This window comes from Pteronotus mesoamericanus, unplaced genomic scaffold (genome assembly GCF_021234165.1).
Source record: "Pteronotus mesoamericanus isolate MK-2021 breed Mesoamerican mustached bat unplaced genomic scaffold, CSHL_Meso_final contig_502, whole genome shotgun sequence".
NCBI lineage: Eukaryota > Metazoa > Chordata > Mammalia > Chiroptera > Mormoopidae > Pteronotus > Pteronotus mesoamericanus.
In genome coordinates this window covers 2,620,984-2,638,547 of record NW_026555187.1, presented here as the reverse complement: position 1 = coordinate 2,638,547, position 17,564 = coordinate 2,620,984, and the positions used below count along the sequence as shown (strand labels likewise).

At 54.6% G+C, this 17,564-nt stretch overlaps 2 protein-coding genes across 2 annotated transcripts; both read left to right on the top strand.

Annotated features, from left to right (window-relative positions):
- On the top strand, window positions 1-6,712 carry TM6SF2 (transmembrane 6 superfamily member 2). The gene is made up of 10 exons (XM_054578750.1): window positions 1-149; window positions 1,971-2,074; window positions 2,498-2,595; window positions 2,665-2,768; window positions 3,165-3,247; window positions 3,717-3,841; window positions 4,028-4,129; window positions 4,476-4,568; window positions 5,204-5,323; window positions 6,232-6,712. The coding sequence occupies exons 1-10, from the start codon at window positions 55-57 to the stop codon at window positions 6,436-6,438; spliced, it is 1,131 nt and encodes a 376-aa protein (XP_054434725.1). The 5' UTR covers window positions 1-54; the 3' UTR covers window positions 6,439-6,712.
- A 1,239-nt stretch (window positions 6,713-7,951) lies between these two features.
- HAPLN4 (hyaluronan and proteoglycan link protein 4) lies at window positions 7,952-14,576 on the top strand. Its single transcript, XM_054578749.1, has 5 exons — window positions 7,952-8,039; window positions 9,135-9,252; window positions 9,503-9,865; window positions 11,451-11,783; window positions 12,129-14,576. The coding sequence occupies exons 1-5, from the start codon at window positions 8,037-8,039 to the stop codon at window positions 12,518-12,520; spliced, it is 1,209 nt and encodes a 402-aa protein (XP_054434724.1). The 5' UTR covers window positions 7,952-8,036; the 3' UTR covers window positions 12,521-14,576.
- Window positions 14,577-17,564: the final 2,988 nt, after the last annotated feature.

Here is a 17,564-nt window from a genome sequence, read left to right as displayed (position 1 = left end):
TTCCTGGAAGTCGCGTGGCCAGAGCCGGGGTCCTGGGGGCCAGGCACTGCTGCTATGGACATCCCGCCGCTGGCGGGCAAGATCGCGGCTCTGTCGCTTGGCGTCGTTCCTGTGTCCTACGTGCTCAACCACGTCTCGGAGCTCTCTCAGTGCGTGCGGGGAGACCGTGGGATGGCGGGCTGCGCTAGGGGGTGAGGAGGGGGCCAGAGAGGATGCGCGCTGGCTGAGCCTGGCTCCCAGTGAGCCCTGCGCCCCCAGCCTTTTGGATCGGGGCAGGGGGTGGGGCCTGAGTCCGAAACCCCAGCCGGAAGTTCTTTTCCCGCTGGTCCCGAGGCTGTGTGCTGCGGCGGATGGGGTCACCTCCTGGGATGTTTGGAGCCTGGGGAGAAGGGACGTTGAGAAGCAGAGTCCCCCAACAGGGCAGGGTTTTGGAGCGTTTCTTGGTTTTTTTCAGAGATGTGCCCAGCACAGGCTCCAAAGTCGCTAAGGGTCAAAGTATTGCCCCAGATAAGGCCCTGGTGAGCGGGCTCTTGCCACACACCTTCGGCTGCACTACCTCTACCAGGTAGTCCCTCCATCTCCTGTTAAAGGCCTGGGGCTTCCTTCTTCTCAGGGCTGGCCCACCCTGCTCCTAGCCTCAATTTCTCCATACATGCCTGAACTCCCCTGGCCCTGACTCCTAATCTTAGACCCTAGTCCTGTGGATCTAGTAGTCACTGGGTACCAGGCATCGGCCAAGCCCCTCACACTCCTTAACCCAGCTCAACCCGAGATGGGAGTAGAGAGAGTCTTAAATGTGGGGTTGGCTCCTTGGGTACAAATTCCTGGCTCCATCCCCACAGACCTCAAGTATTTCCAGATTGCCTTTGGGAGCCTCAGTTTCTTCACTGTGTAATGAATGTGATTCTAGATCTCAACCCATAGTTACAGTTAAGGACAATAAATCATATGCAAAGACTCTGGTTACTATCATTGTCATTGCTGGTCAGATCGGGTCAGGAATGGGGATCCTAGTGGTTATAGGGGTCCCAGAGAAGGTACGGGCCTAGAGAGGGCGGTGGAGGAGGAGAGCATGTGTGACCTCGGAAGGGTCTCCTGCCTTCCCTGGGTCTTGCCAAATATTGGGGGCTGCCCAGAGACTTGACTTTTATTGTCTATGCAATTGATTGACCTGCCTTATCTGGTTGATGGGGACAGATCAGGGTAGGGGTAGGGTGGGGTTGATGGAAGCATTTGGACTTTAGCTGGGAGGAGTCAGGCCTTCACACAGTGAGGCTTATAGATCTGAGCACTGGAGACCAGCTGGCAGGTGCGGGCACTGGGTCTGCCTGCAGAGGGGCCTCAGTGCTGAGCAACTGAGCAAACTGAGTCAAACAGAAATCATAGAGTCAGAACGGGTTGATCAGAGGGGTTGACAGATGCCCCCTCTATACCTGGCCCAAGTCCAGCAATCATCTTTTCTTTAAAAAAAAAAAAAAAAAAAAAAGTTTATTTATTTAGACAGAGGGGATGGGAGGCGGAAAGAAAGGAAGGGAAACATCAATGTATGGTTGCTTCCCAGCATCCCCCATTGGGGACCTGACCTGGCCCACAACCCAGGCATGTGCCCTGACTGGGACTCTGATTGACAGGCCAATGCTCAGTCCACTGAGCCGCATCAACCAGGGCACAATGATCCTTTCTAAGAAGTCAGGGGAAGCTGGAGGAGGAGCAATGTCGATGGGCCATGAAGGATGAGTAGAAGTTTGCTAAGTAGAAAAGAGATTCCTGGAGGCAGTTTCCAGGAGGAGGAACAGCTGGGAAAAGAGCCTGGTGATGGGAAAGGGCAGTTTGAAGGAAAGGCATTTCTGAATGGACAGAGCTTCCGCCTCATCACCTGGAGCTTTGGGAGTCCACTCTTGCCCTCACCAGGGTAGAGTGGGATCTCAGCACTGGGTCTGGCTTCCCTGACTTGGTTTTCCTCTTCACAGACCCCTTGGGGTGACCTTGATGAGCGCCCTGATCCTGGGCCTGCTCTTTGTGACTATCTATAGCTTGTCCCGCAGGGAGATCTGCTACGACCCACTCTATGCTGGTGAGTCAGTGGGAAGGTCCTAGGGAAGAGACCTGTGTGAGCAAGGGCTTCTCTATCACCCTGGGGGTCCTTGAAGGGACTCCTCCATCAGACTGGGGAGCCCTTGAAGGGATCACATCAGACTGGAGACTCCGCATTGATTGGGGGAACTCAGAAGCCCTCCTGCTCAGACTTGGGGCTCCTGAGATCAGGGACTATCTTTCCATCACTCTGGGGTCTCCTAAAGGCAGGAGCAGTGCCTCTCCCAGCCCGGGAATCCCAAAGGCAGGGACTGTGCCTCCCCTTGAGACAAGGTTGTGGTTCATGTGACCTGTGGAGTGGGGACTGGGAGCAGTTGGGCACAGTCATTGACTGGATCTGGGTCCCTGGCACAGCCCCAGGCCCCGCCCATACCCAGGCCTGTCCTGAACACTCTCCCCGCAGTGTTTGCAGCCTTTGCCTTCACCTCGGTGGTGGACCTCCTTATCGCTCTCCAGGAGGATGGCTACATGGCGGGCTTCATGGAGTTCTACACCAAGGAAGTATGTAAGGGTTGGTTGGGGATGCCCCCTGCCTGGCTATGTGTCTGAGCCCTGCACCCACCCCCACAGGGTGAGCCATACCTGCGTACTGCTCATGGAGTCTTCATCTGCTACTGGGATGGCATCGTTCACTACCTCCTTTACCTGGCCATGGCCGGTTCCATCTGCAGAAGGTGTGAAGGGTGGGCAGGGAGGCACCTGGACCCTGGGAAACAGGTCAGGTGTTCAAACGGGGTCTTCAACTGGGATGGAGCCACAGTGTCTGCAGGGGAATCAGGGGGACTCTCTAGGGCTCCAGCCAGGTGTAGCCAGAAGAAGGTTCTGAGGAATATCACTGGTGACAGTGGTGGTTGGCTCTCTTCTCTCGTACCACCCTGTGCCTGGGCAGTCACTTCTGGGCAGAGGGTCTGACTGTTTATTCCTTCATTCAACTTCCTGTTGTCCCTTTCATCTTGGGCACAACTGGGAAGAACCCAGAGCTGGGGGGCCTAGTATGCACCCTGGGCCGTGGCTGGTGCTCTGAAACTGGAGATGGGTATCTACTGGCCCTTCCTTCATCCCCCACCCAGGAAAAGGTATCGGAACCTTGGACTGTACTGGCTGGGGTCCTTCGTCATGAGCCTCCTGGTGTTTCTCCCCGGAAACATTCTTGGTAAGGACTTGGCTTTGAGGAATCCTGCCTCCCCAGGGTCACTGTTCTGTGCCTGGAAGCCCCCACTGGGTCCTCCACCCCCTCCCCAAGGTCTGCAGAGGGCCCCGCATGCCGGTTCACGCACGGCCTAAGCCAGCAACCTGCCCACCTCTCCCCATTTTCTTTTGGAGGGGCGTTTCCCAGGGGAACCAAGAACAGCTGAAGTGTAGGAGCTGTGTCCAAAAGGTAAATTGAAGCAGGCCAGTTTGAGGAGCATGGACATCATCGTGTAGGCACTGGGGAACCAGATATGTTAAGGCTTGAGCAGGCAGGAAAATAAAAAGAAGAAGAAGAAGAAGGAAATCTTGAGCAAGCATGGCCTCTGTGAATCATGACCTCCATCCAGGGGCTCTGGCGAGGCCCGCCTACCTAAAGGGCCCAGCCAGGCCTGGCAGAGCCTCACTGAGTGCCACACATCACTCCATGACAGGGAAATACAGCTTCGAGTTCAAGCCTACCTTCTTCCTCACCCTCCCATACGTGCTGGTCCCATGCTGGGTTGGTGTGAAGATCTTCAGCCAGTCCCGGTCACCAACCTGCTGCACCCCCAACATGGTAATAAACTTGCCCTCAGGCGGGCCCGGGCCCACTTATCTCACTGTTCCCCCATTTGAGTTGATCCTGGTCAAAAACATTATCTCTTTGGAAGGATCTCCTTTGTCATTAGGAAAGAAGAGATGAGCCTCTATGGAGTGCCTGTTGGATAGCAGACATCTCACAAGTCTCTCTCCCGTGGGGCAGGTGCAAGAGGAGCAAAGAAAAGGCCTTTTGCAGCGCCCGGCTGACCTGGCCCTCGTCATATACCTCATCCTTGCTGGGTCCTTCACCCTCTTCCGGGGCCTTGTGAGTCCGGTTAGCCCACCCTTTAGTCTGCCTTTAGTCTTCCGCCCCAGGCTTCCCTTCCCACATACGTTCCTTCACTCAGTGCACAAGGGCTGCTGCTCTCCCATCTGATCATCAGAGAAGTTTCTCCTTGAGTCTTTAATGAGTTCTTCATTGAGTGTTTCATCATGAAGCCCCATTCCCTGTAGCCTCTCCGGCTCCAGTATCTGTGGGTTCTCAGTCAGAGGAGAGAATTCAGGCTGGGGAAGGCCAGAGTAAGGGACGTGGGTACTGCCTGGGACGATGGGGAAGCTTTCCTGTGGGAGGAGTGCTTGACGTGGGTCGTTGGTTTTTCTTTTGGCCCCAGGTGGTGCTTGACTGCCCCACAGACGCCTGCTTTGTGTACATCTATCAGTATGAACCATACCTGCAGGACCCTGTGGCCTATCCAAAGGTGCAGGTAAGAAGGCAGGCGGGAAGAGAGGACCGTGATCCTGCCATCCATAGGGGTCCGCTGGGCCTCTCTGAAGCAGGTGCCAAAAACACAGGTCAAACTGGCAGAAGCACATATGGAATTATTGTCCTACAAAAAAAGTATAGACATAGTCTCAGGTATGGCTAGATCCAGGAATTCAAAGAGAATTCTGTCTCTGGGCTCTGTTTTCTTTGCATGGGCTCCACTCCCAAACGGTTCCTTTGCGGCATGGCAGAGAGAGCCTTTGATAGCTCCAGGCTTCCTTCTGCCCTACTTAGCCACCCCAGGGGAATGTGAGCCTTTATTTCCCCACAGCTTAAGCACAAGTCTCAGGCAGGCTCTGGCCTGGCCAAGTTTGAATCACATGCCCATCATGTAGCTGATCATTGTGGCCAGGGTTCTGTGGGTGGGCTCAGTGTGAGTATGGGAATATGCGGGGGCGGGGGCGCTGTTGCACAAATGAAATAGAGGTGCAGGTTGCACAGAGTAGGATATACAACAAGCCTCTATCCTGTGTGGGGCCTGAGGCTGGCCAGGTCCTCCCAGGGGCCCCCACTGGAGGGGCCTCAGGAGACCCATCTGGGGCAGCTGCTCATCCCCATTGGCTGTGTGCCCCCCAGATGCTGGTGTACATGTTCTATGCATTGCCCTTCTATGGCCTGGCTGCCTATGCCCTTATCTTTCCTGGCTGTTCCTGGCTGCCTGACTGGGCCTTGGTGTTTGCTGGAGCCATTGGCCAGGTAAGATGGGGTGGGGTTGGGTGGGGCAGGTACATAACGAAGGAAGTTTCTGCCTACCCATCAATTGCTTTTGTGCTCTCCCTGGACAGAGGGATGCTGGGCCCCTGAGAGGCCGCAGCCTCAGCTCGGTAACCCCAGGATTCCCTAGCCTGGGGGAGAAAGAACTGGACACAAACCCCCACCCCCGCGGGGTCAGAACTGAGGGTAGGGAGGGACAGAGACTGAGAGGGATTCCAGAGGGGGCAGGTTTCTTGGAGGAGGGGGCATAGGAACTGGGCTTAGACATATGGCTATGAGCTCTCCAGGCAGGAAAGGGAATTCCAGGAATGGGAACAGCATAAGGAAAGGCACAGAGTGGGCAGTGATTTAGCAGAGCCATAACACGGGTAAGGGCAGAAGCAAGAGAAGTTGGCAGCTAGAGGCTGAGGGCTTTGAACTCTTACCTTGGGGGCCTTGTGTATAGAAAGAATGGGAAGCCATGGGAGCAGTGGAGGACCCAGTCAGAGCTGGGGACCCGTTTCTGGGTTCCTGATGGGCTATGATAAAGGCTGGGCCCAGGTCAGAGCAGTGGGGACCAAGAGGACATCTATGGGGTAGAATCAACAGGATTTGTGTCAAGGGCAGCTGCCTGGGGTGGGGAAGAGCTGGACCCAGATCAGAGAGATGGGGTGCAGGGTCCAGCAGATAGAGTGAGCATGGTTCTGGTTAGGCACTTGGAGAGAGGTTCGCAGACAGATGTACAAGGACAGGCAGAACCTGTGGGGACAGGGATATTTAGAGACAGGTAGGTCAGCAGAGCCATCAAGATGGGGACAGGGACACTCTGGGCTCCCCAGGGTGAGCTGTTGGTGATCCTGGGATGGTTCTCTCCCAGCCCCTGACATCCATGCTCCCTGTGTGCCCACCAGGCGCAGTTCTCGCACATGGGTGCCTCCATGCACCTGCGCACACCCTTTACCTATCGCGTGCCAGAGGACACCTGGGCCTGCTTCTTCTTGTGCAACCTGCTGTATGCGCTGGGCCCCCACCTGCTGGCCTACCGTTGCCTGCAGTGGCCGGCTTTCTTCCTGAACCTGCCCTCTGGCTCCCAGGCTCTCCACAAGAAGCAGCTCTGAGGGGACCATGGGGTTCCCCAGGACTCCATTAATACACCCAGCCAGCCCTGTCCTTAGAAGGGTAGGTTGGGTTTTTTAGAGGCAGGAGCTGTCTTTGTTCCTGGCTATGGTGGTTTCAAGGCTGGCTGATGGGATGGAAGACCCAAGGCCAGGTGTTCAGGCGGAGAGGACCACAGCCGTGCTAAGCTGGCACTGCTCCCAAACATCTACGGCTTTTCCTACTCCCTTGCAGAGTTTACCCATTACCCCCATGGATCCCTTTATTAAAAGCTCTTCTGATGCCTCACGTGTTGCTGTCTGAGTGTTTCAAGGGGGAGGGGTGAGGGACTGTCTTCTCAGACCCCACGAAGGCCCACCGTCCGTGTCCGTGCAACTATCCAGAGCTGAAGGGGCCAGGCAGCAAAAGTCTGCCTCCGGTCCGTGTGCAGCCCCGCTTTCCAGATGGGGACACAGGGGCTCGGAGAGGATCAGAACCTGCCTGAAGTCACAACTGGGAGAAGAGTCCGAAGTCCTGTTTCTGCCAATAAATTATAATAATTAATAGTGTGGCACAGTTATTAAGCACCTACTGCTTACCATGCCAAGGGCTAACCTCACATGCTGTACGATATGCTGGATCTCACCCCATATTCCAGACGGGGAAGCTAGGACTGCAGGAGGTGAAGGTCCTGGTCTGAGATCACGCCTCGTGGAGCAGCTGAGCTAAGAACAGAGCCCTGGCCACTTAAACCACAGAGCTCATAACCCTGTCTCTGCTGTCTGGTTGGCTCATACCTTGGGGATGCAGCCTGGAGGGGAGGGCAGCCTAGGGGGTGGGGGAAGAGCTCATTTTTTTCCTGATTTGATTATTGAACCTGAATGAAGGTCCAGCTTCAGGGGTGAGAGACCCAGAGTGGGGTCAGGGGCTTAATCAGGCTCCCCTGCTCCTCATCCCTGCCAACGCTTATTAGGCACCGAATGTGTGTTTAGTCTTTGGATCTTCACTGAAGAATCAGTACTCCATTTTCCAGAGGTGAAAACAGGTTCAGAGAGACCAAGCTCCCCTTCGAGGTGCCAAAGTGGGTGAGGGGCAGCGTTGGATTTGGATTTGTTGCCACGTAAGTGGGTGACCGCGCAGAGTGAGCACCTTTTCAGTGCCAGAGCCCAGGACAACGGGGTGGTCTCCCAGTGACAACAGGAAAACAGACCTGCAGGCTTAGCCCTTTTTCCAGGTTACTCAGCCCCCCTGCCCATGCGGGGCATCTAAGATGGAAGACTCCATCAGGCCGCCCTCCTCCGTCTTAAAGATGATTAAACTGTGGCCCAGAGAAGTTCCTCCGCGGGCCCACAGTCAGCCAGCAAGGGCAGGGACCTGGTCCTGCCCTTGCTGTCCTGCGCGTTCTGTCCTCCGTCCGTGCGCGGGCTTCCTCTCCGCGGAGCGCTCCTCCACTTTCCCTTTAACATCCCCCTTCCCCCACCACCCAGTCCGCCTCTCTCCTCCCCTTGCAGGCAGTCGTCGGGATTGCGCCGCCTGCTGAGACCTGCCCAGTCCTTCCCGGGTGTGCCAGCAGCGCAGACCTGGAGTGTAGGGGCCGCTCGGTGGGGGCTGTACTAGCAGCATGGTGAGTGGGGCCGCGGCAAGGGTCCCGATAGGTTCTCTTTCTGGGATCCTGGCTCTGTCTCTACGTCCCTCCGTATTTCTCTCTCCAGTCTTTCTCCCATCCCTTCTCTCTCTCATCCTCCTTCTCGAACTCCTTGCCTCTTCTTCTGTATCCCTCTCCCTACCTTTCCCTCAATCTTTCTTTCCTGGTTTCTTTTCTCTCCCTGAGTCTGCCTGACTCTGGCTACCCTAATGTCTCCTTCTTCTCTGTTTCTCTCCTTCTTGCTCTCTCTCCTCTCTTCTTTTTCAGTATCTGTCACTCCCTCTGCATCTGTCTCTTTTTCTGCATCTCTGTCTCTCTCCTTTTCTTCCTCTTCTGGCTCTCCCCCCTACCCCCGCCCTCGCTCTCTCCTCTGTCTTCATCTCTCCCTGCTTTTCTCGCTGTGTCTCTTTCTTTTTTCTCTGGCCCTCTCTCTGTATCTCTCCTTCTCTCAACAACTCCCCCGCATCCACCCCCACCCCTGCCCCGGCCCGATTTGCTGCAGTCTCCTGGCGCACGGGTAACCTTGCTGCTGCCGCTGCTCCAGCTCCTCCCTCCTCCTCCTTCGCTCGGCCGAAGCCGGAGAGAGAAGGGGGCGGGGCTCGGAGCCGGCCGGTGCTGGGTTTAGGGGACCAGGTGGGACCAAGGGAGGGTGAGTTCCGCGGCTTGGGCTTTGCGCTAGAGCGAGGGTGTGAGGTCCCCGAGAGGGAATGGGGAGGGGTAATTTCGCCAGGCTTCTTGGGGAGTCCTTTGGGACCCTATGGGAGGAGGCCTGGGCACATGAGGAGTCCTTGCCACGGAGAACGAAAGCCAAGGGGCTAGTCCTCTGGAGCAGCGGTCCCCAACATTTTTGGCACCAGGGACCGGTTTCTTGGAAGACAATTTTTCCACTGACCGGTGAGGGGAGGGGGGATGATTTCGGGATGATTCAAGTGCATTACATTCAAGCTCATCTCCTGGTGTGCGGCCGGGTTCCTAGCAGACCACGGACTGGTACTGGTCCGAGGCCCGCAGGTTGGGGACCCCTGCTCTAAAGGCAAAGGCCAGGAGGTTGGACTGAGCGCCCGGTGCCCCCAGGTGTGGGCTCGGGCGGCCCTCAGTCCCTGTGCGCTCTGGGCTGCAGCCTGGGGAGTGTTGCTGCTCGTGGCCCCCGCAGGGGCGCAGCGGGGCCGGAAGAAAGTCGTGCACGTGCTCGGTGAGTCAGTGAGCTGTGTCCACGTGTGATCGCTGGGTGCATGGAGGGGGGAACAGGGAGGTCATGGGGTGTTCCTGACGGCTGCAGTTCCCCATCTCCTCCCCGTCCCGGTCTACTCCCTGAGCCCCTTTACCCATGTGATTTACCCCCACCCAAGTTTAATAACTACATCCCCTTCCAGGGTTCCCCTCCACAGGTTCCCTACCTCACCCCTAGGACCCTCTTCTGAACCCTCTTTAATTGCCCACAGAGGGTGAGTCGGGCTCGGTGGTGGTGCAGACAGCTCCTGGGCAGGTGGTCAGCCACCGGGGCGGCACTATCGTCTTGCCCTGCCGATACCACTACGAGGCAGCCACCCACAGCCACGACGGCGTCCGCCTCAAGTGGACTAAGGTGGTGGAGCCGCTGGCCTTTACCGATGTCTTCGTGGCGTTGGGCCCCCAACACCGGGCGTTTGGCAGCTACCGCGGGCGGGCCGAGCTACAGGGTGATGGTCCTGGGGACGCCTCCTTGGTTCTCCGAAATGTCACGCTGCAGGACTATGGGCGCTACGAATGCGAGGTCACCAATGAACTAGAGGATGACACTGGCATGGTCAAGCTGGACCTGGAAGGTGACCAGCCCCTGGGCAGGATGTGATGCATTTCTAAGGGAGGACAGGGGAGGGTATTGCAAAGAAGAGAAACCAAATCATTGGCCTGAAGGAATTTAGAGGCTTGGGTGGGGATAGTTTTGATTCAGGGTGATTTTTGCCATCGGGGGATACTGCAATGTCTAAAAGGGGGGTGCTGGTGGCATCTGGTGGATAAAGGCCAGGGGTACTGTGAAACATACCGCAAAGCACAGGACAGTTCCCCAGAGCAGAGGCTGATCCAGTCCAAAATGCCAATAGTGAGGATGCTGGGAAACCCTGGGGTAGGATTCAGGCACAGTGAGGACCAGGCACTCACACCATGCCAGGAATCGCCCCCTCAACTCTGCTTCCCTGGGTGGGCTTTCCTTTTGCAAGTTTCCCCTGATGGAACCAAAAATTCGAACCAGGCTTCCACCCTCGCAGCTTAGCAACTGACTTCCTAGGAGTGCTAGCTAGAGTCCCAAAGTTGTCCCTCATTGGGCCCAACTTTTGAAGCATGTGCCAATCTGGGAGCCAGTTACTGTGGCTGGGAGATGGGATGTTCTGAATGGCTGACTGTGGAGCTGGGAGGTGGGGTTTCTGCCCGGAGAATTCCCTCCCACCTGGTTTGCCTTCTTCGGTCATTTAGAAGATATTTAGAAAGATTTTAGGGCCTTTGCTTACTGAATATCCCAACAATAGCAAATAACAACACAATAATAGCAGCCATTTTCCTTTATTGGGTGTTTTCTATGTGCCAGGAGCTTGGTTAAAGAGCTCTCTGGAGTCTCTCGTTTAATTTTCCTAAAACCCCGGAGGGTGATTCAGCTGGCTTAAAGAGGTGAGAGCCTTTCCCAGGGCACATAGTAGTGATAGCAGAGCCAGGGCTTAAATCCTGGTCAGGCTCCAGGTCTTCTCCCTGGCTCCTGTTTGTCTCATTCCTGCCACTGCTGGGATTACCCAACTGACCCCTAAGGTCCACCCTTCAAACACAGACACACAGAACACTTAGGAGCTGAGTTGACTGTAAGTCTGATGAGGGGTGGGTTATAACAACTGACAGTGGAAAGGAAACCAACAGGTGCTGCCCTGGACGATGCTGGGGATCAAAGGGAGCTTTGCCCAGGGTCAACTTTTCAGGGGCTCCCAGTGTGGGGGAGCCAGCACTGGACATAGACATTCCCAGTTTTGTGGACTCAGGGCTTAACCAGAGAGAAGGTCCCATTGCTGGGAGAATGTCAGAAGCACACAGGACTGAATGAAGGGGGCGGGGGTGTGTGTGTGGGAGCTGGGTTTTGAAGGATGAATAGGAATTCAACAGGTGGAAAGAATATGAGCAAAGGTCTCCAGCGTTGGAAAGGGGGTAGACACGGTTAAGTATGTTAAGGAGGAAGGTCAAGTGAGCCAAGCTTAAGGCAAGGGAAGCCATGAGGGGTGTGAGCTGGAAAAACGCACGGTCAGGTCTGAGACCAGAGTGAGGAATGAACTGCAAGATCTAGGTTAAAGAGTCATAGGGCATCCCAGATACCAGGTGGGTGGGGGATGGCTGGGATACCTGAGCTGACCCCCGTGTGTGCCCCCGCAGGCGTGGTCTTCCCTTACCACCCCCGTGGAGGCCGCTACAAGCTGACCTTCACGGAAGCACAGCGCGCGTGCGCTGAGCAAGACGGCATCCTGGCGTCGGCGGAGCAGCTGCACGCGGCCTGGCGCGATGGCCTGGACTGGTGCAACGCGGGCTGGCTGCGCGATGGCTCGGTTCAGTACCCGGTGAGCCAGCCCAGGGAGCCCTGCGGCGGCCTGGGCGGGGCCGGGAGCGCCGGGGTTGGCAGAGGTACCTCCGGGGGCGTGCGCAACTACGGCTACCGCCATAACGCGGAGGAACGCTACGATGCCTTCTGCTTCACGTCCAACCTCCCGGGTGCGTAGGCCACGTCCGCCCTCCCACCCCCTGCAACAGGCCTTTTCTGGGTTCCCCTCCATCTCAGTCTTTCTTTCCCACTCCACCCCACCCCCAGTTTTCTCTCCCCGTCCTTACCCTCTGAGGGCCAGACCAGGAGATCCCTTTCCCTGGGACCGGCACAGCGCTCAAATCAACGCTACTCAGGCTATCCAGGCCGAGGCTGGGGTCCCGGGCTGCATGGGAGGGAGTGCTCTTTAATTTTGAGGTTGGGGTCCTAGGCTGTAGGCTGATAGAGGGGGCGTGCTGAATCCCGGGGAGGCCACCTCCCGGAAGCGGCCCTAACCACTCCCTCAAACCCCGCAGGGCGAGTGTTCTTCCTGAAGCCGCTGCGGCCCCTGCCCTTTTCTGGAGCAGCGCGCGCGTGCGCGGCGCGCGGCGCGACCGTGGCCAAGGTGGGACAGCTATTCGCCGCGTGGAAGTTGCAACTGCTGGACCGTTGCACCGCAGGCTGGCTAGCAGACGGGAGCGCGCGCTACCCCATCGTGAACCCGCGCGCGCGATGCGGCGGCCACCGACCAGGTGTACGCAGCCTCGGGTTCCCGGACGCCAAGCGCAGCCTCTTCGGTGTCTATTGCTACCGCGCTCCCGGAGTGCCCGACCCTGCACCAGGCGGCTGGGGCTGGGGCTGGGCGGGAGGTGGCGGCTGGGCCGGAGGTGCACGGGACCCGGCTGCCTGGACCCCGCTGCGTGTCTAGGCCCAGGGCATGGACGGCTGGGGGGCTTGGCGACTGGCCGAGTGCCCTGCTGTCCCCTGGAGACAGATCACGTCCCCTACAACGCCTAGGCTGTAGGCTGACCAGGCTCCTGTGGTCCTTGAACACTGACCACACCCCCAAAACTGGCCAGTCCCGGGGAGAAAAGTCCCCCTTTCTTGGACAGATTTCCCCTACTCCCCTGACTTTCTCTAGGAGACCTAGCACAACTTCTGAGGACCCCTGGAGGCCAACAGACCCCGAGGTCTCCAGAAGACTACTCCTCCAGAGGTCACCTGGACACAGACGGAACTATTCTCGAAGTCACCTGGAGGCTGGACCCCCGGGATTATCTGGAGACTGGCCACGCACCCTCTATCTCCCTGGAGACTGAAGACTTTACTGTCACCCAACAACTGAACCATCCTCCCATCACCTGTAGAAGAACTAGAAACCACAGAGTTGGACAGGTGACCATGGCCCCAAAGTCACATGGAGACTGTGGGCTCCTGTCCTCTCCCTATGGTGACCTGCTGATTGGGTATTCCCATTCTTCCCCCCTCCCTCTGGAGTCCCCTGAAGTTTCCATAGTAACAGACCAAGTCCCCAGGTCACTGGAGAGCAGCCCCATCTTTCTAGTTTCAGGGGAGACCACCCTTTGTCAATGCTCAGACAGATCGACACACCCCAGCTGGGTTGTATGACTGGCAGCTGTGCCCTACCCTCAGGTATCTCTCTGGAAGGGCAAGTCTGCCTCCACCTGACCTCCTTTTTCCTGGCTGTCACCAAAGAGACCATCCCCGGGACCCAGAGACCCATAAAACCCATGTTACGTGCTATGGAAGCAGGCCACTCCACTTCCTATTGGCACTAAGGCGACCAGACCAGCTTCTCTGTCACCTAGAGTCACACAGCCCTTCCCTCATCAGTCACACCCATGGAGATAGTGCCTCTCTCCTCTAACCACGGATCTGTAACCACGGATACTACACATTCCCCATCTCATCAGCGTCCACCCCAGAGACCTACACCTCCACTTCTGTTGTTCCCACCCTGACCAACAGCCATGGAGCCCACCCTCCCTGTAGCTGTCCAGACAGTGAACCAACATTCAGTTCTCCAGCTCTCACCATGGAAATGGGCTGCCCTTTCCCCAGGCCCACCCCAGCTCCTTGCAGCCCTCCAAGCTCTACAGCTGTTGCCATGGAGACCAAAGTGGAGTCTGAGGTAACAGAACACCTGTCTCCCTAGGCTTTTCCTTGACAGCAGGGCCCCACCCACCAAGCTGTCACCATAGAGGGTGTTAATATCATCCCCATGACAACTGACCCCTGACCCCCAGCTCTCAGGAACTAATCACCATGGCAGGAACTGCACCTTGTAGGTCTTAATGGCTGAGCCTACCTGGTGTAGGGGCATTAGGTGGGCTCAGCCCCAGGCAGCATCCCCAGACAGGGCTGGACTTCTGGAGCTGCTGGACACCCTCCGTTTGCACGCTAACTATACCCCAGACAGCAGCTGTGCACGACACACCCTTGCAACACCCAGGCGTTTTCATTGCCTCTGTACAAATGAGCAAACTGAGGCACTGGCATGCCTTGGCCCTTTGAGCTGTGCGAGCGCTGGGTTTCCCTTTTTCTCTCGGAGACCCCATCCCCATTCTCACCTAGCTCTTCTCTGCTTCCTTACTTCCTCCCCTACCCCGTTTCCCTCCTTAGAGATCCAGGAGATGTGGAATGTTCTTAAACCTCAAAATCCACTCTGAGCTCCAGATTTTAAGGGGAGATTCTTGCTAAGAACTCAGGAGCCAGCCAGACTCCCCAGTTGAGCGCCACCCAGCCATGGGAAATCCCAGTTCCAAGGTCTTTCCTGCGCAGCCCTGGGCACCCTCCCGGAGCCCGCTTTACTGCCCCATCCATCTCAAGGACACCTGTCTGTGGGTTGGGAACCCGGTTGGCTTCGTTCTAATCCTGCCTGTGACCAAATGACAAAACCCCTGAGCCTATTTCCTCCTCTGTACCAGGGCTGCTACGAGGTCCCAGTGAGTGCAAAGCATACAGCAGGGGCTCAATAAAATTTTTTTTCAATGAATGAGAAAATGAGGCAGCCAGTGAATAATTACTTCAAAATGCATTTTGGTGAACAAAGTGTTTCCCAGCAGGGGTACTTGGTGATGACTCAGTCAGAAGCCTCCCCTCATTTCTTAGGACCACATCCTACTCAATCTCTTCTTCCCCCATACGCCCCCCCCACCCCCACCCTCTCCTTTGAGCTACCCGCTATGGGTCTGACTCTTCTCCACCTTGTCCTGATTGAGTCCTCTCAATACCCAGGAACAAAGTGTGTGAAACTGGATGGGGAATTTCTTCTCCAGGAAGACAGAGAAGTTGCAAATTTTCCTGGGATGTAAGGGTGGGGGGAGGGGAGTGTGGACTGATGAGTATTGGAAGATTCTGGGATACAAACAAAGGGAGAAAGAAAAAAGCGTAAGGTCTGATTTGGTTGTAGAAGGGGGATGGTCGATGTAACTGCTCATCATTCAATACTAGACTTGACGAAGCTTCCAGAAGCAGACCATTCCTCTGAATGCAGGGTCCAGCTCCTTGGTTAAACTGTCTTGTGCTCCAGCTGGGCCTTAGCTTCTCGTAATAGGGGACTGGTGAGGGACATGTGTCCAGGGATGCGTGTATGGGATTTCTTTCATCCTGCCTTTTCCCTGCGGCATCCTTTCTCCCTTCCACCATTCCAGCTCCTTGGTTTCCCCTGAGTATGTAACTTTAACTCCTCTCATTCCATGAGATATGGAGGGGCAGACTCCGCCCCCCTTCCAGCTCTGCCAATGAGTGATGTGGCCCATCTCCCTGGGCAGCCTTGATTGGTCCAGGGATGGACATGCACGCATGCAGACCAGTCCCTGGGATTTGGGTGATGATTGGGCAGAGGGAATCTTCCTTCTTCTGGGGTCACTGCACCGTTGGGAGTGGATGTCTCCAGGGTCCACCAGGAGGACAGGTAAGGGGTGGCAACTAGGAGGAAACTTCCTGAAGCCAGGTATTCAGAGAAACGTGTGTGTGTGTGTCTCTCTCTCTCCTCCCCCCACTCCCATCCTCTACCACCCAGTTTACTTCCCATAGACATACAAAGTTTCTTACCTGTCCTTCCAGAGATGTTTTTATTCAGTCAAGCGAATATGCATATATGTTTCTTTTCCCCACTTTTATACAAGTGATAGTGGACAACATATACTTTCTTATATTGTAAAATTTATATAAAATAAGCTTTACCACTGTAAGTGTTTTAAAGTGTTCCATTCAGTGGCAATTAGCACATTTGCAGTGTTGTGCAGCCATCTAATTCCAAGCCATTTTCATCACCCAAAAGAAAATCCCAACTCCATTAAGCAATTGCTCCCCATTCTTTCCTCCCACCACTGGCCTGGCAAATGCTAACCTACTTTCTGCATCTATGGATTTGCCTATTCTTGATATTTCATATAAATTGGAATTGTGCAATATATGTGTCCTTTTGTGTCTAGCTTCTTTCAGTCAATATCATGTTTTGTTTTTAAGATTTTATTTATTTATTTTCAGAGAAAGGGGATGGGAGGGAGAAAGAGAAGGGGAGAAACATTGATTGGTTGCCTCTTACACACCCCAACTGGGACCTGGCCTGCAACCCAGGCATGTGTCCTGACTGGGAACCGAACCAGTGACCTTTCAGTTTGCAGGCCAGCTCTCAATCCACTGGGCCACACCAGCCAGGGAAACATCATGTTTTTGAGGTTCATCCATGTTGTATTATGTGTCAATGCTTTATTCCATTTCATGGCGGAATAATATTCCATGGTATGTATATACCACATTTTGTTTATTCAATTATCAGTCAGTGGACATTTGGGCTTTCCACCTTTTGACTACTGTGAATAACACTACTATGAACATTCGTGTACCATTTGTATTTGAAAAGTAACCCTTCTCTTAATAATGTATTTTTGAGATCGTCTCCATCAGCATACAAAGAAAGATTCCCCTCAAACACTCTTTTAAAGATCAGCAGAGTTTTCCTTGTTTGCATGCACCGTAATTTTTGTAGCTAATCTCCTAATGGTGGACACTTGGTTTCCCGTATTTTGCCTTTAGTCATAAGCACCCTCATCATCTCACACACAAACAACCGGGGGATGTTATCAGGTGATTGACCAAGGGGTCAAAACTTGCCATGTTGATAGTGATGTTCACCTCTTCTTGGAGGTGGGCATCCCACCGGTAATAGATATACTTGCTGTTTCCACACTCCCTCCCCAGCATCACGCTATCACTTTTTCCCTTAGCCATCGTGATAGGTGAGAATGGTATCTTGCTGAGGTTGTCACCTGCAATCCCCTATGAGTGAAGCTGAACATCTTCCACTTCGACCTTAGGTGCAGGTGGTTGAGTAAATCATAAACCATTCTCAGCTTAGGTATATTGTTATCATTGATCTATGCAAGGCTTCCTCTCTTGTTGGATTTGTTTATTCCTTTTAAAAATATGCTCTTCTTTGTTTATCTTGGTGTTCATGCAGTATGTGAATTATTTTGTTTAGCATATGTTGTAGTTTAAGACCCATCTGTAGATCCTTTTCCATGAATGTTTTGTTCTATTCTTTGCAAATTTGGCTATTGGATTACTAGCCTTTTCTCATATTGATTTGTGGAAGCTTTTTATATATAAAGGCAAGAAGTCCTTTACCTCTGTTTGAAAATTGTTTCTAAGTTTGGCATTTGCCTTTTGACCTTGCTTATAGTATTTGTTGCCACTGTCACTTATAGAATAAAGCCCCAACTCCTCGCTACAGCATATATGGCCCTGAATAGTCCATCCTTTGCCTCTCTGCCCCTACCTCCCTCCTCCCTCTACCTCTATCACTCTGCTCTAGCCGAAATGGTCTCCTTCTGTTTCTCAAATGAGCCATGTTTCCTTTTGCAAGAGGACTTTTGCCTTTGCTCTTCCCTCTTCCTGGAACTCTTTTCCTTTCTCTCCTTCCATGTCAAGTTAATGCAATTCCT

Excerpts from the sequence above, each read along its gene's own strand:
- TM6SF2 (XM_054578750.1), top strand. The coding sequence starts at position 55 with ATGGACATCCCGCCGCTGGCGGGCAAGATCGCGGCTCTGTCGCTTGGC. Across the intron at positions 2,075-2,497 it reads CTACGACCCACTCTATGCTG|TGTTTGCAGCCTTTGCCTTC; the intron begins GTGAGTCAGTGG and ends CTCTCCCCGCAG. Across the intron at positions 3,842-4,027 it reads CCTGCTGCACCCCCAACATG|GTGCAAGAGGAGCAAAGAAA; the intron begins GTAATAAACTTG and ends CCCGTGGGGCAG.
- HAPLN4 (XM_054578749.1), top strand. Across the intron at positions 9,253-9,502 it reads GAAAGTCGTGCACGTGCTCG|AGGGTGAGTCGGGCTCGGTG; the intron begins GTGAGTCAGTGA and ends AATTGCCCACAG. Across the intron at positions 11,784-12,128 it reads CTTCACGTCCAACCTCCCGG|GGCGAGTGTTCTTCCTGAAG; the intron begins GTGCGTAGGCCA and ends CAAACCCCGCAG.